The sequence below is a fragment of the Dama dama genome, chromosome 18 (assembly GCF_033118175.1).
Source record: "Dama dama isolate Ldn47 chromosome 18, ASM3311817v1, whole genome shotgun sequence".
In the NCBI taxonomy this organism is placed as follows: domain Eukaryota; kingdom Metazoa; phylum Chordata; class Mammalia; order Artiodactyla; family Cervidae; genus Dama; species Dama dama.
Window position 1 is genome coordinate 65185827 of NC_083698.1, and position 26984 is coordinate 65212810.

General features: G+C 43.2%; 2 protein-coding genes across 4 annotated transcripts in view; one reads left to right on the top strand and one right to left on the bottom strand.

Annotated features, from left to right (window-relative positions):
• The window catches only part of JAZF1 (JAZF zinc finger 1), a 324244-nt gene extending 303750 nt beyond the window's left edge, over positions 1 to 20494 (top strand). The window contains exons 4-6 of one of the 2 annotated variants that reach the window (XM_061165462.1): positions 11116 to 11285; positions 17752 to 17846; positions 18122 to 18253. In XM_061165462.1, coding sequence (XP_061021445.1) covers positions 11116 to 11285; positions 17752 to 17846; positions 18122 to 18128 — 272 coding nt within the window. In that variant the 3' untranslated portion in view covers positions 18129 to 18253. Of the gene's footprint in view, positions 1 to 11115; positions 11286 to 17751; positions 17847 to 18121 lie in introns of both variants that reach the window. The other variant, XM_061165461.1, reaches the window with a different exon arrangement.
• A 637-nt stretch (positions 20495 to 21131) lies between these two features.
• The window catches only part of TAX1BP1 (Tax1 binding protein 1), an 80462-nt gene continuing 74609 nt past the window's right edge, over positions 21132 to 26984 (bottom strand). For both annotated transcript variants that reach the window (XM_061165460.1, XM_061165458.1), the window contains 2 exons: positions 22910 to 22992; positions 21132 to 22313 (listed from right to left, as the gene is read on the bottom strand). In XM_061165460.1, the coding sequence (XP_061021443.1) occupies positions 22112 to 22313; positions 22910 to 22992 (285 nt within the window). In that variant the 3' untranslated portion in view covers positions 21132 to 22111. The remainder of the gene's footprint in view (positions 22314 to 22909; positions 22993 to 26984) is intronic.

A 26984-nucleotide genomic window follows, 5' to 3' on the forward strand; every position in this document is an offset into this window, starting at 1 on the left:
CCTTCCAGCGCTCAGGGCTCTGCCGTCGATACCTTCCTTCCACAAGGACTGGCAGAGCCCTGCTCGGGGTGCACACCATGCTGGGTACTGGGTTCTGGGAACAGTTGGAGCAGCCCAGCCTTGAGGAACCCACAGTCTGACAGCAATCTCCCAGGAGAGACAGAGGGTGACGGGCAGGACAAGCCAGTCATCCTTGGACACACCCACACCCCCCTTCCAGGCTCCCCTGCACCTTCTTCACAGGGCTGAGCAGGCCTGATTCTCTGAGTCTGGACACTCACCCCTCACAGGCACCTGCTTGCTGGCCAGCCCTTCTTAGCTCAGCTGCAAGGTTCAAAACTCAGAGAACCTATTCTATTTGCAACCTGATGACAGCTGGTAAGAGTCCAGGGTGCCCTGTAGGACCCTTTTTAAAGAGCCCTGTGGGTGACTCGGGACCATTTCTTAGAACCAGATTTCACCCACCCTGCAAACACAGATTGGCTTCCCTAGAGAATATTCAAAAAGAATGAGAAGCGGCATGGTTCAGAAGGACACCTGAAACAGTGAAGAGCTGTCTTCATACTTTCTCTCCATGATACACCTCTGTCACTTTCACAGTGAGACCTTGTCTGTGTCCTCCTGGTGGGCCTGACGTCAGCTTGCCAACAGCCCCCCTTCCCCTGTTCGTTTGTAGGTTCCTGCTAACCAACACAGTGCCCTCTTGGCAGGCACCAAAAATGACCTCTCTCTTCTATTACAGCCTCTCTATACCCTATTTAAATGTCAGTTAAAAATTGTTTGATTTTCCCCACCCCCCCTGGAAATGAATGTTGGTTCTTGTAGAAAGAAGCTCTATACTAGTGGTTACTGGTGGTTTAAAAATGGCTTCATGCTTTTCTTACCGTGATGTAGTCAGAAGAATCTTTACACTGAGAAACACACCACAAACAAGTTTTACAAACACATCTTCTACTCTGATACTTTATATTCCATTCTGTCCATTTTTTTTAAAAAAATTCTAATTATGCCCCACAAAAATGACTTCACTACCCACTTAGTCGCAATTTGAAAACACTGGGACTCTGCATCGGAAATAGGTCTTGAGAGTTGCCTGTTGCCACAGGAAACCTTTGTGTTAAATCTCGGTGAATCTCGAGCAGCAACTGGAAGGCTCAGGGGAAAGGGCCATTTTAATCTCCCCCAAAAGTAAAATAGCGGAGCTGATGCGGGAGGAGAGATGGGGGCAGCAATGTCACTGAGACCCTCACAGTACTGAAGGGACGTCCTTGTTTCTTATTGCTCATTTTGTTTTTCCTGAAAAATAGCCAGAATACGAGAACAATAAAGGAGACAAGACGTTTTCTTGTGCTCTGGGGGCAGTTTGTTTCTCCTCTCACCAAGATGGAGAGCTGGGGGATTAGGTACCAACACTCAGTCAGGAACAAACGGCAGGGGCTTGACTCCAAACTGAGCGGGTGAGAGAAGGACAGGGGCTTCTCTGAAGTCTCAGGGAGAAGGAACTGGACGGAGGCAAAAGAAGAAAACACTGATGAGAAAAAGGTTGGTTTTCCCTTTACATCTTTTTCTGGGAATGTGCCTATTCAAATAGAGGATTTCTTACCCTGGCTTGGTGGAGTTGTTTTAAAATCTGAACAGCCAGTTTTTAGAAGCAGCTGATTTCCGTAGCCTTAACCTTAAGGCTTCCATAGAGCTTAAGATTCCATAGATCTTAACCTTAGTTCAATCATGGGCTGTGGAGTGAGAGTGACAAGGAGCCAGCAGCAGGGCCACAAGCCTCCGAGCCCTGCTCAGCCCTTCGGTGACGGCAGTCGCGTTGTAGGCTGGGCGGCAGTCAGGGCTGCACCGTCCTGGCCAGTTTGGGGGTGACGGCCTCCCCGTCCCTCCCGCGTTCCCCTTGTTATGAGTGTACCAGCAGGAGCGCAGCTGCCTGTGACCACATCATCAACTTGTGGTTCTCACTTTGTCAAAAATCAACACAATGGAAGGTGACAGGGGATTGGCCTTCTGCATCTCATCTGTCTTGAAGTGGCAGGCCCTGGATGTCAGATACACAGCTGCGTGTGCGTCTCCACAATGCCTTCATCACGTGCAGTGTCCACACGTAACACTGTTATGTGGTTAGAAAGCAGTGACCTGGTGTCAGGGGGCCTGTTTCATCTTTGTCTTTCATTCGCGTGTTTAACAAATACATACTGAGCAACTTGGGTGTGCCAGGTACTCTCAAGGCCACCACAAGTTCAGTGACATGGGTTTGAACATACCGAGAGATGTGCACTTCCGTTCAGGTGAATTCAAGTTATTAGTGGGACCACAGACAGGTTAGGAAGACAAGCTCTAGAGCTAAGACGGCTAGAGTAGAACCCTTGCTCTGCCGTGGAAGAGCTTTATGACCTCAGACAAGGCACTGTGCCTCTCTGAGCCTTTGTTGTATATAAAATGACGATATAGTAGTAGGCATCAGCCTCACAGGGCCGTTGTGAGGTTTAAATGAGTGTGCCCCCAATAAGGGTCAGCTGCCCTCAGGACAATGAAGGTGGACCAAGGAGGTCAAGCATTTTTGAGACTTGGCGATGGTCCCTTGAGCCACTAAGTGTGTCTTCCATTGTAATCATTTGTTGCCAGTTCACTTAGACTGTTGTTGCTTCAGCTCATATAAAGTGGGTAGGTACCAATTAAAGCTAATTATAATTATAATTCTATAAGGCAGAAAGGCAACGCTTTGCTAATGTATTTGCCAGAATTTGACATCCCAAGAGAGTTTTGGTTTGCTGTCACTGCAGTTATCACTTGTGCATGAATATTAATGATCTGAGTTAAAAGAAAATTGTGGCATATTGGATTTCTGGAAAAGGTTGACTTGTTTTTACCTGTGTGTCACTCTGTTTATGAATACAAAGAATGAGAACACTATAGGTGCTAGAATGGGTTTGGGGCCATCATCAGAGAGTAAAGAGGTGAGCAGGGGACAAAGGCGGTGGGCAGAGTCTGGAGGGAAGTGGGCTAGATGTAACGTGGTCCTTGTGGCAAATGAGGCATTCAGCTGGCTCCTGGGCCATGAAGGGGACTCGTCCAGCTGGGTGGATATGGATATAAGTGTGCACAGGCACTCTGGACCCCCCTGTCTTTACATGTAACTGATGAAATCAACTTTTTACTTCTGTGGCTGACACCCAGGCGGACTCTTCCCGCAGTCTTGTAGGATATAGTTGCCCTCTGAAATCCTGTCCAATAGGTTTGCTCATTTCCCCAAACGAAATGCTGGCGTGAGCTCTTGGGGCCACACCCCAAAGGCACCTCTGTCAATCACTGTCCTGCCCACCTCCGGCCCCCACAGTGGGGACTGTGCAGCCATGGAGGATAACAATGGAAAACTCAGCCTGAGAGATTAGTGGCTGCCAACTCCCACCTGTGACCATGCAAAGGTGAAATTAACTTTCTTGTAGAAACTCTCACGTTGGTGAAAGTCACTTGTGAATTGTTTAATGATGCCTAAGAATAAGAAAAGCCTGAAAAAATCAACTCATGGGGCTTTTCTTTGGAACACTGGACTGCCAACACCCAGGAGGGCAGGCCCCACCCTCTCATACACCTAGGGTGTATGAGACTAGCCCTGTGCTTCCCACACCCCATGCTGGGGCTCCCTCCCCCTCCTTCCCAGTGCTCCAGGGCTTTGCTCTCTATGTCACATCTTTCTCTCAATCAGGGATATTCCATTCAAAATTAAATCAGAAAAGCACAGACTTTGAAATCAAAGACTCAAGTACCAATCCAGACTGCCTGTTTCTAACTGGGTGAGCTTAGACAGGTCCCCTCACCTCCTGATTTGTGAAACAGGGGGAACAAAGGTTGGTTCCATGAAAAATATGTCTCCACACTCCAGGCTTACAGGAGCCACCCCACCACCACCACCACCTAAATGACAAAGGCATCTCCCAACTCCCTCCAGTTCCGGAGTGCAAGTGACTTCAAGCAAAATTTGTTCATTCTTAGATAGCTACAATTTTTATTAAGAGAAATCCAAGTACGCATAGGTAAGTTTAGGTATGGAAGTATATGCTAGAAGTTAAGGAACAAATGATTTAAAGCAAAAGTAGGCCAAATCAAGAGAAAAAAAAAAAACCACAGGCATTTTGGCTATTATGCCTTTGTGCATCCCTCAAAGCTTCATATTGTGCCCATTAGTGCAGTAAAAATGAAAGTGCTTAAGGGAGAACTAGGGTTGGGCAGAGCCTCAAAGCCATGGGACTTTGTAACCAGAGCATCAGTGAAAACAGTGATCATACTAACAGAATAATTGCTTGGCTGAGCCCCCACTGTAAATCCCCCCTGGCACGTTCCCCCAGCATCCCAGTCCTCTGACCTCTGTGTCTTTAGGATGCAGATCTTTGTGGGTGTTCTCTCTTCTAAGAGAGCCGCCGCCGCCAAGTCGCTTCAGTGTGTCGGACTCTATGCGACCCCACAGACGGCAGCCCACCAGGCTCCCCCGTCCCTGGGATTCTCCAGGCAAGAACACTGGAGTGGATTGCCATTTCCTTCTCCAGTGCATGAAAGTGAAAGTGAAGTTGCTCAGTCGTGTCCGACTCTTTGTGACCCCATGGACTGCAGCCTACCATGCTCCTCTGTCCATGGGATTTTCCAAGCAAGAGTACTGGAGTGGGGTGCCATTGCCTTCTCCGCAAGTTCATCCAAATCAGAAATCTCACCCAGTCGATTTTTGTTGTAAAATACAAGGGCAGTGTTTTTGCAGGTCTTGTCCCTGTGCTGTCAGCCTTCTCAGGTGCAATGGCCCAGAGGAAAGGTTGGCAGAACAGCCACCATCACTCTAAAGAAGCCACGACTGTGGGCTTTTCATCTGCTTTTCTTACTGAAGGCCTTCAGGCTTCCCCTTGAGTCATGAGAATGCTGTCTTCTGGACCCTTCAAGAGAGTCAGCGTGGGGAGAGCTGCTGGCCTGTGGCAGGTTTTCTGCTTAAGCACTTGTCTTTTTCAGTTGGCATTGCCAAGGCTTAGAGCTGACTCGTGGAAAGGAAAGGGCAGGGGTGGAGAGATGAAGATGAACCAGTGCTTGCGCCACAGCATAGACTTACCCTGCTGGAGTCCCCAGCCAGCAGCCCTGGAGAAAGAGACCTGTGAGATAAACCACTAAACACCTCTCACTTTTGCAATGTTAGCTTGAGGGTGGAGTCAAGGGCTTGTCAAGTTCTTTCTCGTTGCAAAATTCTGACTCACCAACTCACTGTTCCCCAACCCTGCTTCTGGGAAGACAACTACCAGCCCATCCCCAGACACCTGCTCTGGGCCCAGGGGGTGAATTCTTCTTGTGACTTGCATGCTTTCCTCACACCTACCTGCCCCAATTACTCCCAGCTACAAGAATGGGTGTTAGGGGTCTTTTTCCTCTTTTACACAGAGGAAATGCTTTATAATTTTTTTTCTTTAGAAAATGCTGCAGAAATGAACGTTTTCTGGATTCTGGGTGATGAGGTCTCAGAACCAGGAGCCTGACTTGATTCCGGGTCCTCCCTCTGCTGGCTGGAGCCCAGCACCCCCTCTGCTAGACTGACAGGACGGGGCTTATACGTACCTCCGGAATCACCTACTCAGTCAAGAATGAGCATATGCATTCCTTAACACCCCGTCCTGCTTCCCTGGAACAATCCAAAAGCTCACTTCAATGTGATGGCCTCAAAGCTGGCAGTGATGAGCCTATTTGACCCCTCCAGGTGGCCTGAAGGGCAGTGGACTCCAGAGTGGGTGTACAAGACAGTCTATAAGGTGGAGGAAGGAGACATGGAATCTTTACACTTACTAAGTAAAATATTTCTCATGTTGTTATGTATATTTATTAAACTATCAAGATTGCCAGGAGAAATATCAATAACCTCAGATACGCAGATGGCATCACCCTCGTGGCAGAAAGCGAAGAACTAAAGAGCCTCTTGATGAAAGTGAAAGAGGAGAGTGAAAAAGCTGGCTTAAAACACAACATTCAAAAAACTAAGATCATGGCATCCGGCCCCATGGCAAATAGATGGGGAAACAATGGAAACAGTGACAGATTTTATTTTCTTGGGCTCCAAATCACTGCAGATGGTGACCGCAGCCATGAAATTAAAGGACACTTGCTCCTTGGAAGGAAAGTTATGACCAACCTAGACAGCATATTAAAAAGCAAAGACATTGCTTTGCCAGCGAAGGATCCATCTAGTCAAAGCTATGGTTTTTCCAGTAGTCATGTATGGATGTGAGAGTAGGACTATAAAGAAAGCTGAGCGCCGAAGAATTGATGCTTTTGAACTGTGGTGTTGGAGAAGACTCTTGAGAGTCCCTTGGACTACAAGGAGATCCAACCAGTCAATCCTAAAGGAAATTAGTCCTGAATATTCTTTGGAAGGATTGATGCTGAAACTGAAACTCCAGTACTTTGGCCACTTGATGCAAAGAACTGACTCACTGGAAAAGGCCCTGATACTGGAAAAGATTGAAGGCAGGAGGAGAAGGGGGCCCAGAGAGGATGAGATGGTTGGATGGCATCACTGACTGGATGGACATGAGTTTGAGTGAGCTCCGGGAGTTGGTGATGGACAGGGAAGCCTGGCATGCGGCAGTCCATGGGGTCACAAAGAGTCAGACATGACTGAGCGACTGAACTGATTAAACTGTTTTATCCTCATCCTTTTATTTGCTTATCTGTTTTACACAGTAATATATTAGTAAACGTTGTTGTTCAGTTGCTCAGTCATGTCCGACTCTTTGCAACCCCAAGGACTGCTGCACGCCAGGCTTCCCTGTCCATCACCATCTCCCGGAGTTTGCTCAAACTCACATCCATCAAGTTGGTGATGCCATCCAACCATCTCATCCTCTCTCAGCCCCCTTCTCCTCTTGCCTTCAATCTTTCCAGCATCAGGGTCTGTATGTAATTTATAATCAGTATATTCACTCACACTCCCCTTCAGGAGGCAGTGACCATAGTTTTTTATTGGCTGGGATATAGGATCCAAGAACTGTTTGACCACTGCTAGGAGAGCCAGCCTTGCTCCATCCTGCTTTCCTGAAATGAGGGATGGTGTGGGGAGTGGCAGGATTCTCTAGCAAAGGGTGACAAGTGCTGGGAATCCCTTCATTCAGATATTTGTTTTGAGATGGCAGATGAAGCCAAGATTGAAACCAAACCAGGTTGGAGTGGGCTTTTCTCCTTGGAAAGACATGAGCACATGAGTAAAGTAAAGCAGGGTTGGCCCAGATACTTCTCAGCTAAAGCTGTAACTTTCATTTAGGGTTAGCGTTTCCTAGGGTTCAAAGACGTGTGAAAAGAGCTTAAGAGCAGTAGGTTTGGGGCCCTCAGATGTTTTCTGCAGACACTGTGGGCCCTACTGGCAAGCTTTCTAGATGTGACCACCAAGTGGATGCCAGCACCTGGGTATGTGCCGCTTTTTGGAACCGCAGCCCCTCGACCTGCAGGAGGCCCTCTCATTGCAGGACTCATCTCATGGCTGGGGACATTCCTCTTGTTTGAAGACCGGGTGGCACTGGCAGTGGGCTTCCTCCCTGGTGGCTCAGTGGTAAAGAACCTGTCTGCCAGTGCAGGAAACACAGGAGACTTGGGTTTGATCCCTCAGTTGGGAAGATCCCCTGGAGGAGGAAATGGCAGCCCACTCCAGTATTCTTGCCTGGAACATCCCATGGACAGAGGAGCGTGGCGGGCTACAGTCCATGAGATTGCAAAGAGTTGGGCACAACTGAGCAACTTAAACAACAACAGTAGCACTTGGAGTACAGGAATACAAGTAACGGTAGATTCCCTACCCCCCACCTCCTCTCTTTAAAAAAAAAAAAAAGCGAGCACCCTCAAGAATGCATGAGGGAACAGTGGATGAAACTTTTCATGTGAACTTTTGCCTGTTTATTTACTAAATACTTTTTTAATGCTTATGATATGCCATTGTTCTAAATCCTTTTAAAAGCAGGAACTCAGTTGGCCCTCACAACAACCTTAAGAGGTAGTAGTATTATCAGTCCGCTTTGCAGGTGAGGAATCTAAAGCTCAGAGAGGCTACATCACTTGCCTGGGGTCACACAGCTCATCTTGGACAGCACCAGGGATCACATGGGCTCCCAGCCTGGCCCCTGGAGATGTGTCTGTGTGAACAGTCCTCAGCAAGCACCATGCCTCTTCTGTGACATGGAATCCTTCTTGTAGTTTTTCTACTGGAGATTCCCAAACCTCCGAATTTTCTGATTTTTTGTTTGGTTTCACAACAGGCTTTTCTAAAAAATAGTATCATTTTACATGTAATCTCATAGGGTAGTATTATTACAAAAGCGATATTATCCTGTCTTCGGTTTTTTTAATTTATTTTTAGCTGCACTGGATTTTCACTGCTGCAGGAGAGCTTTCTGCAGTGACTAAGCAGGGTCTTCTCTTTGTTGCGGCGCACGAGCTTCTCACTGCAGTGGCTTCTCTCACTGCGGGCACAGGCTCGCTGGCTCAGCAGTTGTGGCACACCGGCTCAGGTGCCCTGCGGCATGTGGAACCCTCCTGGACCAGGGATGGAACCTGTGTCCCCTGCACTGGCAGGCAGACTCCCATCCACTGTGCCGCCAGGGAGGTCCTGTCTTGTTTTTTGAGCACTCACTATGGCTTCCTGTGCTAGGTGCTTTATCAACATTAATTCTAGCCCTTGAATTAAACTGAAGGGAAGAGTCTTTCCCCCATTTCACAGAAGAGAAAGGAGAGGCCAGGTAGTCACTCAGCTGACTGTCCAGCCAAGGCATGAACCCAGGGCCGTGCACTGCTCAGCTTGTGTTACAGGACAGAACTCAGTAGAAACAGATCCTTCTCCATCCCCATCCCAGGCAGGCACTTTCACAAAGCACCCAGAGGACCCTGTGGTGTGTGAGCACGCCTGTACTCGCGAAGGCGTCCTGACGTGGATGGTGACTCCTGTGGTCCCCCTTCCTGCAACACTTGGGACTCGATGCCGAGTGGTTTCCAGGCAGCTGTGTCCACAGGATCAATCCCTCGGGCCTGGCCCCTTTTGATCCCGAGGAGTTTTGAAGTTTTATCTTCTGCTGGGCTTCATTAAGCCCTCAGTTGGTCTGAGGCTTTCTTTCCCACCCCCCGCGCCCCCAGTTGTAAATGTTGTGCAATTTTCGGTATTCAGGTTAACAAGTTAGCCCAATTAGATGGGTAAATTAGTCATTCTCACTTTCTCAAGTCCTACTGGAGGAGCTTTGCGAAACAGCATTTATAGTTTTCTAACAAGCCATTTAAAGGACACCGGCATGTGGCATTTGTTTAAGAGTAAAATGTCCTAAACGGTGCCCTACTAAAAAACAGATTTTGAGATTTGCTCACAAACCGACTCAGGGCTTTGGCAGAGTGGCACCCCTGTGTTGCCTTGATCCCTGGGGTCTCCAGCCAAACACAGCGGGGCTTACTGAAACCCACATTGAATGCCAGCGCCTCATTTTTGGCTGGCTGTTTTTCCTGCACCACCGGAGTTTCTAAACAGGCTGCTTTGAATTCTGAGTGGTAGATAGTGGAGGACCAGAAACATGGAGGTTGAGAAACACCCCCCATCCCCCCACCCCCACCCCCAGAGAACTGCTGGCATTGGAGGCCAGGAAAACGTCACCTGGGGAAAACTGACTCCCTCAATCGCTAATTGAGAATGTGTTAGCTCTTGAACCACAAGGTGCTCACTTCCTTTGTGTGTGTGAGAGTGACTGTCATCCTCACCTCACAGGGTCACTGGAGGGTTAAATGAGACGATGCATCTAACACGCCTAAAACATATGAGGCCCTCATTCACCTTGAGGTCCCTTCCTGGATCCTTTTAAGTGTTTGCCTCATGCTGGAGTCCTTGTTCCTGGCTTGACTGGCTCTTCAAACAATCTTATTAATGCCTATTAAAATGAAACCCAATAAAAGTGCCAATATTTGGTGTTGAAATAATTGATGTAGCAGAGGGAGCCCACAGTGAGCACCCAGGCAGGCCCCTGCTGCAATTTAGCTTCACACCTGGGGGATGAATTTCACAACTGTAATTGCTACCATATAATTCTTATTAATGTTGTGCCATAATTCCTATTTATTCCACGAGGCTTGTAAATGCATTAGAACTTGTCAACATATTATTTTACACTGTTTATGATCTGTAGAATTATGTCCTTCAGGGTTGTATTGTGCAAAAACTCCACATAAATGCCTGTAGACCTCGTTAAAAAATAGGCGGGGGGGTGTTGCTTGTTGAAGTGGTTCTCCATCCCCTCCATGCTGAGCAGAAGTCGGTGAGGCAGATTTTTAATTCAGTTCTGAGCAGAGCTCTTAACCTCAAAGTACAAGTGGAGCCCCGCATGCATCTGATCTCTCTGCTGCGGTGGCTCAGCCAGCCCGCCCTCCCAGGAATGGGGTGTGTGTGTACTGAAAGGCAGGTGCTGTTCGCTGGGGACAGGTGTGGTAGGGAATTGTTGGGTCTTCCTCTAGCTGGACCTGCATTCTGATCATGACATTGTGCCTTCAGAGCTCTGGGTGTTTCCACCCCCTGCTCCCTAGCTTGGGGTAACCCCTCTTTAGTGCCACATTTCTTCGTGGTCTTCCCAGCTCAGCTTATAAAGAAAAAGATCTGAAATTAATTCCCACTGAAGTGTAAATACCTGTTACGTGTAAAATGTAACCCCCTCCCACAGATTTTTCTATTTACTATGGTGATAAAAGCATGAAACTAAGGGGACAGAATTCTGTTCATTGAAGTGTCACGTGTATCCTGTGTGTGTGTGTGTGTGTGTATGTGTGTGTGTTGGGGCAGGGGTCTATCTGTCGTGGTCGGTTATATTTGGTTTCAGCATCTTGGCAATCACCTTTGCTGAAGAATTGCATTCAAGTTCTTGCACAGCTAACTCCTTACCATGAACCCTAGTCTCTCTGATGGGAAAATAGATACCCGCTCCCTCAGGGCTATTCTCGGGACTAGATGCCCTTACAGTCCCTTGGTGCCCTAGATGTCCTCTTCCAGGGCAGTCGGAGCTGCCTGTCCCCTCACTGCCACGCCTGCTGTCCTGCAGGGACACTCCTGACGCTCCTTGCATTTCTGCTCTGGCCCCACAGGCAGCGAGTACGATGAGGAGGAGGTGGATTATGAGGAGTCAGACAGTGACGAGTCCTGGACCACAGAGAGTGCCATCAGCTCTGAAGCCATCCTCAGCTCCATGTGCATGAACGGAGGGGAGGAGAAGCCTTTTGCCTGCCCGGTTCCTGGATGTAAAAAGAGATACAAGGTAAAAGAAATACCTCTTGCTTGGCATAACTTGATGGAAAATGGCCAGTCCTGTGTCAATCGAGTCTGGGGAGAGGTGCTTCCCTCTGCGGAGACAATTGGGTGTGTGGCCACTCTCAGGTCAGGGCCAGCTCTGGTCTCTGGGTGGGTTTTCCCCTCTGCTGATCTGTGTGGGAACTATAGGTCAGATTTTGTTGTTGTTGTAGGAGGATCATGTCTTTGATAGTCTTCAAATTGATGTCAAATCAGGCAGAATATCAAATGTGTCACCTATTTGTTTGCCAAACACCTTTCCCAGTGGCTGGCTCTGCAGGTGGTTCACAGAAGACCACTTTGAAGTCTTAAAAGCCTACAGATAGTTCACAGAGCTCTTTTGGAAATCGTTGTAGGGTATTTTCTTCCAGCTGAGGAAGCCCTTGCCCCCTTCCCCCCAGTGACATGAAAAGAGATGAGGACAAAGGGGGCCTTTGGTATTTTTCACACCTTACCATCAGCTCTAACTTCAGCAGTCTCTGTAGACAGCACAAAACCTGTGTCTCTGCAGGCCTGACTCTGAGTGTCAGGGGAGCCAGGGGCACTAAATTCCCTATTGAGAAAAACTCCAAGGGACAAAACACTGAGAAACATCCACACATTCAAGTGTGGGTCCAGAGGACATTTCAAGAAAACAAATCTGCAAACTTTCCCATGAAGCATTAGCAGCTCTTTAAACCCAACTGTGAAAAAAGTAAAAATCAAAAACAGATTCGGTGCCTGTGATGAGATGCTAATTTCCCCAAAGCTCAGCAGATTGACTATTTCTAAAGAAAGTCTTGAAAAATATGATAGCATAAGCACTTCCTGTATTATTCCCTCTTCAGCATGTCTCTGAACACACACACACACGATTATTTCAGTACTTTTATACCTGCTCCTGATATTAAAGCATAAAACACAAATGTATCACAGGTAAGTGGCTCAGGGTTTCACCAACGCTGAACACGGTTAAATGTTTATCATGGCAAGTCCAGATGAAGCCCAGGATGGGGATGTGAGGTCCCCTGAGTGTGTCCTGATGCAGTGTGCCATGTCGCCAGTGGACACGTACATTCCTGTGGGACAGAAGGCATCCTGGTAGTGGGGTGGGGGTAGGGAAAGAATGAAAAGGTGACCTCGGGAAGCCAGGAGCCCAAGGGATCATTTAAGAAGCTTGTTTGTCCAGAGGACAGCTCTGCTTGCGGAAAGAGATTTCCTCTTCTTTCTCTATGTGAAAATGGAGAAAGCTGAACAAGGACACTGCTCTTGTATCCCACCTGCCCTTGGGTGCGCCTGCCCTCTGTGCTTCTCGGGAGCTGGTGCACCATGCTCCGTTGTCTTACTGCCTTCTCTCAGGGATCCAAACACTGTTTTAGGGGTGTCTTACACGTCAGCTAAGTTAAAAGAGGGAGCAAAGTAATAACCCAGACTGCAACTGACTGAAAAAAAAAAAAGAGAGAGATAGGGGAATATAAGCTACACCCTTTATTTTGTCCAAAGAGGATGAAGCCGCCTCTCTTTTCCACCTCTGGCTTCATTCCGTTTTTACACCCCTTTCCCCTGGTCATTTCTATTTTCTTGTCATTACTCTTTTGTTTCTATTTTTCTTGAATTCCCAGTAGTTTCTGCCTTCCTGCAGTTTGTTTGCATCTAGGTCGATGAGGGCTTTGGGGGAGTGTTCTTTCTCCATCTAAGGCCCAAAGAAAATTGCATGAAACTTGGGTTATGGAGGCTGCCTTTTCAGTACCACAGACTGGCAAATGACATGGGTGGCAATTAGTAGTCGTGATTTCCATGAGGGAAGTGTGAGTTTCCTTTCCTGGGCCAGAATACCAGGTAATGGTGCATGGGACAGGAATAAATGCATAACTGCTTCTCCTAACCAGGTGCGTGAGGTAAAGGTAGTCACATTACCTAACTCTTTAGTCTTACTCTTTCTCCTGGGAAGTTACTGGCTGCAGGGCAGTGGTGTTCTCCAGTATAAGTATTTCACCTTATTTACTGCATGGTGGTTGGGTTGGGTTTTGGTGAGAGGAGGGCATAATGAGCTGGTGTGCTGTGGTGTCAGGCAGAACCCACAAGGGCTGCCATCTTGTTCATCCCCACGGCTACCTTCAGACATGTCTCATTCCTTGCCCTGCCTATTGGCAGGGGGTTTCTCATCCACGAGGCTCTTGGGCACTGACTCAGGATCAGCTCTTCTCACCATTTCATTGGCATTTGCAGAACTGAGAGAAGATGAGCATCTAACTCCCCAGACTTCATATGGAGTAGGGCAGAGGAGCAGCAGTACAGTGGTTTCCCATGTTAATTCTTTTGCCTCTAAATGCCCCCTTTCCCTCCTCTCTTCGTCAGCATTCCTCATTTCATTCCCATTTCTCAAAGCACAGCTCAAATGTTTGTGGGAGCCCTTAGCAGCTTCCCAGACTGAAGTTCCCCCCCATCCTCAAGTTCTGTCATCTGACCTTTCTACCTAATCTGTTCACATGACTCGCAGAGCACTTATGATCTTATTAGCCCAAGTGCTTACAGCTCAAAGACTCCTCTGCATGCAGTTCATGTCCCGAACATAGTAAATACCCTAAGGTTAAAGGGATAAAGACAAAATGCATGGGGAAGGGTGGGGGGCAATGTGGGCTCCCCACTGACCAACAGAACCCCAAAGCCGCAACACGATTCATTCTTTTGTGCTCCTCGCAGACATTCCAGGCCAGGAGCACAACTGATTCCATCCACCTTGGTTCTGCACAAAGTTTCTCTGAAAGAGTCCTCGGCTACACAGAGAACACAGCATTTCAGCAGCATAAAGCAACCTTGGTCTCTGACATCTATGTAGATACACAGTCAAGCACACATGTAGCTCCAGATTTTCTCAAGAAGGACACTTCAGCCTTTCTCCCCATCAGTGGATCTAAATCTCCTTGCCTCTCCTGAGAGTCCCCCGGAAGCCCTGGGGGGAGCATAACTGACCTTTCTGGATAAAACCTGGCAGAAAATAGAGCTTTTAAAAATGTTCAAATTCTTCAGTTCCATAATTTTCCTAGAAATTTATGCTATTTTCAAAAAATATTGATGAGGGAATCTAATCTTATATATATACACACACATATATATACACAGCAAAAAATATTGAAACACCTCAGATGTTAAACTGTGATTCTGTTATACATTCTTATGCTCCTCTCTACTTTCTCAATGTCTACAATTACCTATACTGAACACAGATTACGGTAATAACCGTAATCTTTTTCTCATGGGAGAAGAAGACCCGGTTCCCACCTGACGTGCCCTGGACATCCCATGTGCTGCTATGTCAAGTATGACAGAGGAAGGACTTGCAGTGCCATCTCTGGGGCCGGTGGGGTGTCACCATGCTGCTCCACATGCCTTCACTGTTTTAACTTTAACTTAAATGGCAACCCACTCCAGTGTTCTTGCCTGGAAAATCCAACGGACGGTGGAATCTGGCAGGCTACAGGCCATGGGGTCGCAAAGGGTTGGACACAACAGAGCGACTAACACTTTTCACCATCACCAAGCCCAGCTTTGGTTTTTCCATTTTTATTCCACATCAGATCCCCAAATGACCTCATCCTCTCCTTTGTGTAAGACATCAAGGTTCATGGGAAACTGAAAGTTAGGGTTTTATATCAAGGGTACAGACTACATATTGTACTTGCACATGCCTGAATACTGACAGATCAAATAGTTAAGGTGTGGTGGCCCAGTGTGTGGTGTCCTAACTTTAGCTCTCATGATTTGATTTGGAGTAGAATTTTATTGTTCGGATTGGCTCAGTTCCCTCAGCAGGCAGGGAATTCCTGGCACAGAAAAGAACCAGTGCCGCCTCAGGTCCTCCTCTGTGCCTTATGCCTAGCCCCTTCCTGAGTCAGATCACTGTAAGTCATAGACAGTTTTCTCCAGACTGAGTGTCCTAGTCCTTCCCAACTTTTAAGAATTTTTCAGGGACTACCAGCTGGCTGTGCTAATTAATAGCATGTTAGGTGCATGGACTCTGGGGGAGATAGGGGCTCTGGAGCCAACCATCCCCAGGTTCCCATTTCGGTTCTGTCACTTACCAGCTTCATGATCTGGTCAAGTCAGCTTCTCTGGGTGTCAGTTTTTAGTTAAAACCTGAGTGCTGAATAAGACAGTAGATATCAAGTTCTTGGCATGAGGAAAAGTTTTGTTAGTGACGTTCCTTGCCCTGTCGGAGCTTAATCCTTTTTCTCCCTTTCAGAGATCGGAGAATTTAATAAACATTTCAAGTTGCCTGACATTTATTTATTTTTGTCATTGTTAATATTTTTGAAATATTTCAGTACCTCTGCAGTCAGAAGCTTCAGCGAAGCTTTTGTCTTGGAAAGTGAAGTTCCCATAGTTATCTGTGAATGAACAGATAGGGAAATGTTACATCTGATTAGAGATATAACTAACATTTGTGATAACGGTGTCCCTTGACACTTGTGAACATTTTAAGTCACAGCAACAAAGAGAGAGAGTTGGTAAGGTAGAGTTGGTAAGGTAGTTTATCTTAGGCTCTTTGGTCAACCCAGAGCGGCCATGTTTCCACACATGTAGCTGGCTTCCTGATTTTTACAGAGTGATAAAGCTGATGTATGTGTCAGCCCCACAGCCACACACAACACAGCATTTACATTCAAGCTGGGTACAGACCACAGACCCTATTTGAGTCGCCTCAACCCTGGACATGACCTTCTCCTGCTGAACTCCAGATCTGGATTCACACTGGACAGGTTTCTCATGGCTTTAGCAAATTCTAGTTTCACACCTTGCCTCATTTAAAAAAAAAAAAAAAAAAGCCTCACCCTGGATGAAGTATCGTAAGTTCTGGTCCTTTTGGAGTTGCTAAACACAGAGGGGTACCTGGATTTATAATGATCCTTCTTACAAGTTCCCTGTGAAATGTTTTAGTAACTCCTCATCCACAGGAAGCAACAATCCTGAGGTACTCCATTGTCTATTGGGCTGGTAAAAAACAATGCTTATGTTTGTGTGTTGGCCCTAGCTAGGTAGCTCTCACCTGGGTCTCTCATGCCACTGCAGTGGGGTACTAGCTGGGGGCTAGATACACAGGTTGGCTTCTTTACCCACGTGTCTGGGCTCCTGGAGGGATGGCTGGAGCGGCAAGGGGTTGGTCTCGCTTAATGAGTCGAATTCTGCACAGTCACTGCTCTCTCCACACCCTACCACGGCAATCTTCTAGTTGCTTGCATGCCTCTAGAAGACCAGTGAAGGGCTTCCTCACACTGCATGCAGGGATTAATACAAGAACCATGAGGGCTGAAGGGGCAGAAGGCTGACAGCTAGGCCTTCAGGGAAGAAGTTTTATCTGTCCTTAAGCTTCAACTCACCAGACAGCCTACAAGACTCTCTCAAGCGTAGACACAGTGGGTCTATTTGTCGCTCCTGGGTTCCACAGTGTCAAGAGGATTCTCTTCCATAGGACTTAAAAAGAATTAATGTGCATGGTGCATCTCCAATAGGGAAATATAGTGATAACCACTGAACATATTTTGTTTCATGGCAAACTTCTGAGTTTCTTCCAGAATGAAGTATGTTCTAACAAATCCACTCAGATACTTGTGGAGCATCTACTATGTGCCAGGCACTGTGCTTGATGCACATTAAACAGCAGCAGTTTGTTCCTATTCTTTGGGAGCTCAACAAGGGCATCCTATGAAGTAGAATAGATGGTTATGTTGGAATCCTTTAGTTGGGCATAGGACTGGGCTCAATTGGCCTACACTCAGGTAACACTTTCAAAAATAGTCCACTCTTCCAGTGATCTGTGCTCAGCAACTTCCTCTCTCAAGCCTTTTTTTCTTTCCCCCTACTGTGCAACCTGACAGTAGCTGACCTGGAAGTTAAGATCTACGTTCTAGTACCACCTCTGCCATTTGTTCTTCCATAAATCTTCCATGTTTACTAAATGCCCTGAGTTTGTTTACTTGCCATGTAATTGGGATAAAGGAAAAGTAACTTGGTTAAATCTATAGTGATTCTAGGCACGAAGTCTTAAATAGAATGTGCATGTGAGCTAGCAAAACCAACGAACAGAAATCCAGATAGCATGCAGATACTTCATGTTATCATTTAGGATTTGTATGCCAATTTGAAGTTTGAAAGCCTTCTGTTGCTAAGAAGTTCATAAACTGACATTTTCAAAGTTCAGTGTATGTTTGGAATGTAGCACGTAAATAAAAGCAGTGTCCTGTCTGCCCACAGGTGCTTAATAACACACAACTGTGCTGGGGCAGGATTTAAATGGGCAGAGATACAGGCTTAATGCAGAGTAGAAAAAGAACAAAAATTCTCTAAGTAAGGTAAGAATTATTATGATTGGCTGGGAGCAAGACATGCTGAGTTGCCAGTCAAGAATTTATACGTCTTGAACTTTCATCACCCTAACCTTTGTTTCCTTTCTTTAGATTTTTTGTTTTGGCTATCTTGGATATATTTATATAATTGTTCACTGGCAACATTCTTCAGAGGGAACTATGCCTCTACAGTCCGTGAGTCTTAAGTATGTATTTTATGTAAAACTCAAACTTAGTACTTTCAGAGTAACTTGAGGTCTACCTGAAATGGCCTCGGGGTAGCTGTGTGCATAACCGTGTCTGCACAGCCCACGGTGAACACACTGGACTGCTTTGGTCACAACTGGAGTTCACGAAAGCCTATTCTGTATACAGTTGCCATCTGAGAGATGTCCAGTTGCAGTCAGACCCACACTAAGGTTTTCCTCCATCAGACAATTGGGTGACCCCATTTAACATCATATTTTTGTCTTCTCCACAGAATGTGAATGGCATAAAGTACCATGCTAAGAATGGTCACAGAACACAGATTCGTGTCCGTAAACCATTCAAATGTCGTTGTGGTAAGAGTTACAAGACAGCTCAGGGCCTGCGGCATCACACAATCAATTTCCATCCCCCGGTGTCGGCTGAGATTATCAGGAAGATGCAGCAATAACATGCTGGTCATAACTGTGCCAAGAAACCCTCACCAGCAGTTGCTGATTTTGAAAACAGCCACCTTTTTTCAGGGGAAGCATTCAGCAACCCTTTAAAGAATTAAATGCATGCTTTAAATTTTTTCTGTAATTTTGGAATGATGTATCTTTGTAGAGTTAATGATTTTGTACATTTGCACATGTAATCATCATACCCATTTTCATTACTTTGATATAAGGTGCTAAACAAAACAAAAAGCTCTAGGTTCTTCAGCACATTTTCCCCAAAACAAGATTAAAATTGAGGGCATGTTGCATATTGTTTGGTTGTATTGCAGTGATATCAACTGGGGGGGGGGGGGGGGGGGGGCTAGCACTGAGGTTTTTTTTCCCCCAAGATTATAATGTGATTGAAGTTTTCAATACATCAACTCATTGTGTTCAAAACCAAAATAATACCTTCATTATCCAACTGGTTACCATGCCTTACATAATGGAGTTAGTACTTGTGAGTAGAAAGACTTTAGGTAACGGAAATATAAAGAAGAATGTTTAACATAATATGCTAAAAATATTTTCATATTTAAATAACATACATAAAGGGTGTGCTTTCTGTGTTTTATATTATTGTGCAAATCCTTTTGCCCTTTAAAAGTCTGAAAATCTTGCCATCTGATTTATCATTTTAGAGTTATAAATAGCATTTTTGTACAAAGTCTATTCAGTTCACGCATTAGTTTAACATTCATTGAGTGCCTGCTGGGTGCAAGGGATTCAATTTATGCCTATTGATATCTGTGGACCAAGATACTAGTTTAAATAATTTTCCCTGAAATCTGTTAGGAAACACTTTGAAATACTTAAGTGCAAATCTTGTGTGTGTAAAATTTAGTTCTATCTTCATCTTTAGGTGAAGTTTTAAAGCACTTTGTAGTTCTCTATTGCCAACAGATTAATGTTTTATGTGTTGCCAATTCTTGCAACCACTGCCCAACCAACCTGTGGGTTGCAAATAAAGAAAATCCAAGCACGTTTCAAACAGGAACATTTTATTAAGACCCCTATCACCTCTTCATGCTCATTGTGTTTTTAGAATTTTTTTAAAGGCACTTTTTTCCATCACATTGTAGATGTCTGTATTCTCATTGGAAACGTCTGTTTAGCTTTATAAGACATTTTGCTGAAATATGAAATTGAGCCTTATTGACAATTAAGTGCTTATTGCAGCAGGTGGTCAAAGAGTGACTAATACATGACCCGTTAAGAGTGTAACTACGTCTGGACCATTCCTGGAGTTTTTCTTACCAACAAAACCATCATGCCTTGAGTGTTCATTTCTCCCAAGTGCTATTCCTTAAACATGAGTTTACCAATTGCCTAATTATGCAATAAAAATTGCTTTGAGATGGCTAACTGCCCACAAAACTGGTGAAAATCAAAACTCGAAATGCCTGTAAAGTAACTTTCTTCCCGTGTTTCCATTTGTTGAAAGTCTTATAGATGGGAGGAAGCAGGTGTCCCTCCTCAATTTTTCAGAAGTTCTGAAAGGAAGACAATTCTGTTAGCCAGATGGGTAAGCTTCTATATCCTTAAGTTGTGAGTCCCTCATAATGAGGGAATTAAAAGTATTTATAAAGACACTGCCCTCTATAAATTTCCTCAGATCTCTTAAGAGTAGTCTTGGTCCTGAACGTACAGTGTTATCCTTGTGTTTAAAGGGTGATCCAGACATGAGAAGCAACTAGTTGGTGCATAAGAAGGCCCTACTTGGCTATTTCATACCTACGTACAATTGACCAAATTTTTTTTAGGCCAACAATTATCATCTAGCTTTGCTCCTTCTAGTGCAAGAAACTTGTAGGCTGGGTCAGTAGTTCAACTGCTAAACAGTCATTAGTCATTGTGCATGTTAGATTTCTTTCAACTATAAAACAAATTCCAATTTCTATTTACTTATTCATTGTGACAGTATTACTAAACAGGTAAGGATGGGAATATTTTGTTATACCGTGTATAGTGAATGTATTGTACTGTGTCTGTGAAAACTGTGCTTTAAATTATATTTTCATATGTTTTGTTCGGGACAGAGCACATTAAGTTTGAAAGCAACAGAGGTTTGTTTTAGAACTGAAGGCAACTAAATAAAATTCCTGTCAAGAAAAGCTGCTTGTAAATGAAATCACATTTAAAATAAACTGCCTCTGACCCAGAATAAACATGGCTCTTTATTTTCATTAGCATCCATTATCAAGGCCAGTATCCAGTTTGCCACAGAAACGAATATCCATTCAGTACCTTGTTCTCAGGCTGCCCATTTTTTGGATTCAGCTGACACATGTAGATGTCATCGATGTTTTTTCTATCAGTAATAAACTACTTGTAAGCCTGGAGCCAGAAACTACTTAAAAATAGGTTAGTATGAACAATTTCATTTCACTGATAGTAAGTAGTCTATATTATTCAAAGTATACTTTTAGGTTAGCATGGTCCACAGTTATTAACTGTTCTTATTGTTGAACGTATTTTACCTGAATATATTCTGCTTAGCCTATAACCTATCCTGAAGCTTAAAACGTGGATTCCTCACAACAGCATCCCAGATCTGCCATGTCCTAACATCTGGCACCTGACTGCCTAATACTGTTTTGCCCTAGACTCAAACCTTTTAAAGGACTTCAGTTTACATATAGCACTTCAAAATGCCACTATACTAAGTATTAGGTTCATATCTTAGATAACTAGTATGCTTAAGTATTTTTAATAACTACAAAAAGAAAAATCAACAAGTCTGTATTTTAAATTCTTAACATTTATATTATTTCAGAAAATTTAAGACCCAGGACCCAAAAGACATTCAAGATGATCACAAATAGATTTATTTGACTGAAATTACATACCTCTAAAAATGTGTCCACTTTAATGTCAATACTATACACATCAAAGACATAAAAAATACATTAGTTTGATTTGGGTTTATGCATTACATGTTTAATCACTTACTGAGAACATTTTTTTAAAGTTATACTCTTATCGGGAAAATGAGAAAAAAAAAGAAATACATTTTCTGTGATTTTTATGCCACAACCACCACTGTTCAGTAGATCATTTAATATAAAACAATTACACCAATATATCTTGTTCCATTTCCCCATCAGACAGAAATACAACTTTAGGATGGCTTTAAAATAATTACTCAGGTACTCTAAAGCTTCTTCAGTCATAAAATTAGCAAAATATGCTTTCTATTAATTCCTAAAGCAAACATCTCAAATATAAAAGGATAGTTGCTATCATTGCTATCTTGCAAACATGTGATCTCATTCTACATGCAGCTCCCTTTCTAAAGAGCATTAAAATTTTTTTTCATGGGCTAAATTATGAAGTTTTTGTATTCAAAGAATTACTTTGCAAGACTTATGATAAATTCTTTTTACTACATAATTTTTAATAGTCATGCTTAAGCAACAAGGTCAACAGAATCTTGTAACTATTCTGCTAAATAACACTATACATTTTTTTTTCCAGTGTGGTAATGCTAAAATAATCCCCATTTCCTTAGTTCATATAATTTTGCAAAATGGGGAATAAATATATAAACGCACAAGAATTTCCTAAGCAGGTAAGATTAACAGAGGTTAAAATTACATTTATTGATAGTGATAAGCCAAAGACTGACCCTGATCCTAGTAACACCAAACTCAAAGTAGCTCTTGGTCAGAAAAGTGCACTAGAGGGTACATGAAAGTGACCCCTTGTGGTCTCCTTAGTGCTCTATTTGAGGTGATTTTTTTTCAACTGTTAAACTGTATTATTAACTCCTAATAAAAAAGTAACTAATCAAAATTTAAAACATTCTGATCAAAATGGGTCTGTACATGCCTTTCAAACACCTGCTGGTCATAGTCAGGAGGGAACTGCTCACTGCACATTGGGCACACCTTCCAGTGACTTTCAACATGTTCTTCGAATTTGCTCTGATCATAGTTAGGAGGGAACATTAATTCACAGAGTGGACATTTCTTCTGAACATCAAAGCTTGAGGAAATAAAATGAAAGAATTACATGTCTGATAAGATTTCTAATAGCAGTAATCTTCAGATATGGCAAGACTGCATTTATCTAGTTAATATCAGTATCAGCTTAACTTACCTTGAAACTCTTCAGTTACTCCAGGAACCTTTTTCTTGGTCCTAAAAGCTTGCTATTGACAATTGTATAAACCACTTATAAAGCCTCTAAATTTATTTTACAACTAGACTGACAAAAACTTTTTCTCATAGAACAGAAAAAATACAATCACATGTGAAATGAGGCTCAGTGACAAGAATTCTTCAACTGTTAACTAACAGAATGCCTTTTGTGAAACTATAAAGATTAACTGAACTTGTAATTTCCCAACAGTGCTCACTCAGTTTAACAACTAAAGGTGTTCACAGCACTGGTTCTGCATGTATCCGCGCCATCCGGACAGGCACACTAAAATACATGTTGGTGGGCCCCACGATGAGAATTTTGGGTTCAGGAGGTCTGAGTTACAGCCCTGGATCATACGCACTTCTACTAAACTTTCAAGGACCATACACTGAGAACCACTGGTAATCCCAATTCTACACAGAAAAGAGAGAAGTTACCTGGGATCAAAGCAAAAGCCTGTTCCATGCCCACGTAAATGCTGACTTGGAGGATCAGGAGCAGTGGGCACTTTCTCATCTTCCTAGGCAAAGAACAATTTTTGCAACTTTTGAGAAAAGTGAAACCAAACAGAAGTCCCTCAATTTAATCAAGCACTATATAAAGGAAGTAAGATTATACTTTAAGAAACTTTACTTCTATTCTCATTAGATTTTCCTGTAAACAGAAGTTTGAAAGTAATTTGTTTTTACAGAGTATTTCACTGTGGACTAAGTCTTACATTGAAATAAAAAGCAGCATTCAGTGGAATGGAGAGTGTAGTACACCTGCGTGTGTGCGAAGGAAAATCAATATACTTCTGAACTATATGTAAGTAACTTAACTGCATTTTTATCATCCATACACTGGCCACTTTCATTAAAATCTTAAGACTATATTACTTTTTCTATTATTCTCATTAAATACCTACTAGTGTGTAAGACAGGCAGGATCTTCTTTGACAATATACATCTACTGCACAATACATAGAAATTAAAGGAAAACTAGCAATATATATGTGAGGTTTACATGTGTATTTTGTTGGCAAATACATGAGAAAATTCAACTGGAAAACCATGTTAAAAGCAAAGCAATGCACCAAACTACAGGTCTCAAAAACCCTGTTGTAAAATAATCAGATTAATTTTTTTTTTTTAATATTTAACTACCTGATGAACAGATTATCAAGGTAGCCTGCTGAAAACCCTGTAAATCTGAGTTGGGATCAAAAACAAAATGCTGGTTTGGATTTCCATGCCTGCATCCCAGTGGTCACTTTACAGACTTGCACACTGCTACTACATCAACAAGGGGAAGGATGGCATAACGTGGCTGTTACTCTGACAATTATCCCCTCCTGACAGACAGGGGCCGGGGGGGGGGGGGGGGGGGGCGGCGTGTAACACGAGGCTCCCCACTCTCTCTCGCCCATGTGCATCACCTGAGAAAACAGTTCTGTTGGCAAATGATTCCCTTAGGCTATACTTGAGCAAAACAAAAACAGGATCAGTAATCTAATAGGAGATTGAGAAGCTGAGGAATATTGGACAAGTATTTCATATACTTCGAAAATTAAAGTCTTTAACTAAAATCCAGTTTTAAAATCTAAACATACAGAGGGAAGATGATACATAGTTGAATCTGCTAAGCTTAATATGTATGACAGGTAAATTGTGATTCTGTGCCACATTACTCTGGCTGCCAGATTTAGGCCTTCTAGTAACAATACCTGAAACATGAATTGGCTTAAACAACTACATATAAAATAGTGAACAAAATTTTCTCATGTATGTAAAATACATGCTATTTAAGAAAATGAAAACATAATTAAAGGTCTCTTCATACTCTACATTTAGAAATTCTTGAAGAGGTATTTATAATACAATACAACCTTCTGGTGCCAAATATATAATGGAGCCAAAAACCTCATAACTACCTTTGTGTTTTTTTTTTTAATAACAGCTAACAGCTTATACCAATGTATTGCCTCCATGAATCAGCTAACAATAGAGTCTGATGCAAAGGTGCTAGCTCAGACCAACCTATTAGACCTGTTAACCCAACTGATAAAATGTGGAAAAGGGGATTTAAAAAAAAAGCAATTTATATTTTCTAAGCCATATATAATTTGGTAAGGATAACTCTGTTACTCTATTTTCTACCAGAATAAAAGGGGAGAGGGACTCAAGTAGAATTCTAGATAGAATAATGAGACAATCATGAAATAAGAAACCACCTACTCAGAGAATAGGTTAAATATGTAATAAAATCTGAGGAGTCAATTAATATAATATAGTCCCTGGTGGTCTTGTCACGCAAAAGGACCAAGTTTTCACTCACAGATACAGTTACTCCATTTTACTCATTGAGCTTGGCTATTTCCAAACCATACTAGCTTACATACAACAAATCAGACAGGGAAATGAGGCTATTAATGCAGGCTCACTGCCAGCAACAAAAAATGGCTACTGGTTAAAAAGAGAAAGGTAGACAAGAACCAAAAACAGCCAATAGGATTTCAACACTGCATCATACAGCTTTACTATATACATTAAAAGAATGTGAGGACATCATTCAATACTGATTTTTTAATTAATAAACTTCAAATTTATTAGTGTTCTATTTTAGAAAGCTTTCACTTAAGTTTTAGCACTGAAAGTTGTCAACTCAAAAGGATTCTGAATATCAGGTTTTAAAATATTAGTAGCTAGGTATTTTCACAAAACTGCTTAATACCACACTGAAATGTATTTATGAACAATTGAAAATAATTTTTCTTAAAATATTTTCAATAGAATTTTAATCTACAAAGGCCTAAGCCACCTACTTGTTCATATACCTTTAGACCCATCAGCATAATGCTCTTTCTAGTGTAAACTGGGTTTTAAGCAAAGGGAAATATATTAAACTGAAGCCCTACTTGAAACCCAAAACTTCTCACAGGATGCTCAATTCAAAATCTAGTGTTATAAAAATATTCTTGCTTTTTATCAAAGCATATCACGAGTTTAACCAATCTCTTAGACGATAAGATACATTTAATCATACTAAATTCAAAACACAATCATGATCATAAAAATATAATTACCATATGACACAACAATTCCACTTCTGGGTATATGTCCAAAAGAACTGAAAATAGGAACTCAAATAGATATATTGGTACACTTATGGTCATATCCACATTATTCACAATAGCCTAAAGGTGTAAACAATTCAAATGTCTACCAATGGATGCGTGGATTAACAAAATGTGGCATACACATACAATGTATGGTATACACATACATTACTTAGCCTTAAAAAGGAAGGAAATTCTGACACATAATAACATAAATGAATCTTGAAGACATATGTTAAGTGAAATAATCCCACCACGAAAAGATAAACACTATATATAATTCTCCTTATATGAGGTATCTGCTGCTCTGCTATGCTTAGTCGCTCAGTCATGTCCGACTCTTTGCGACCCCATGGACTGTAGCCCACCAGGCACCTCTGTCCGTGGGGACTCTTCAGGCTACTGGAGTGGTTGCCATGCCCTCCAGGGGATCTTCCCAACAGAGGGATCAAACACAGCTCTCCCACATTGCAGCCAGATTCTTTACCGTCTGAGAAACCCAGGAAGCCCAAGAATACTGGAGTGGGTAACCTATCCCTTCTCCAGGGGATCTTCCTGACTCAGGAATCCAACCTGGATCTCCTGCATTGTAGGTGATTTCTTTACCAGCTGAGCTACCAGGGAAGCCCCAGGTACTAGAATAATCAAATTTGACAGATGACAGGCTCAAGCGGGGGACGGGGGATGGAACTGCCATTTAATAGGTAGAGAGTTTCTGTTTTGTCAAGATGAAAAGAGTTCTCAAGACTGGTTGTACAACAATATGAATATACAGTTGACCACCGAACGATGAGGATTTGAACTGTGCAGATCCACCTATATGTGGGACTTTTTCAGTAGTAAATACTGCAATACTACATGATCTACAGTTGGCTGGATCTTCAAATGTGGAGCCGTGGATACAGGAGAAAAGTGCAGCTACAGGGGACCGATAAGTTGTACTCAGATTATTAACTGCATAGAGGGTTGGCACCCCTAAGCTTCACGTTGTTTAAGGGTCATCTGTACTTATTGCTATAGAACCATGTATTAAAAAATAGTTAAGATGGCAAATTCTACGTTATATGTATTCAACCACAATTAAAAGGAAATCGTGAGCAAACCATCAATATGCACCCAGTTACACCATTTGAATCATTAGGATTCAGATAATCAGCATTTCTCAACCTTTGCCAGAAATTATTAACTGAAATAATTTAGATATCATTTTTTGCTGTTTAGGTGCTTAGTCGTGTCCAACTCTTTGTAACCACCCCACCCTGCCCCTCCATGGACCATAGCCCACAAGGCTCCTCTGTTCATGGAATTTCCCCGGCAAGAATACTAGAATGGGTTGCCATTTCCTTCTCCAGGGGACCTTCCTGACCCAGGGATCAAACCCGTATCTCCTACAGTGACAGGCGGATTCTTTACCA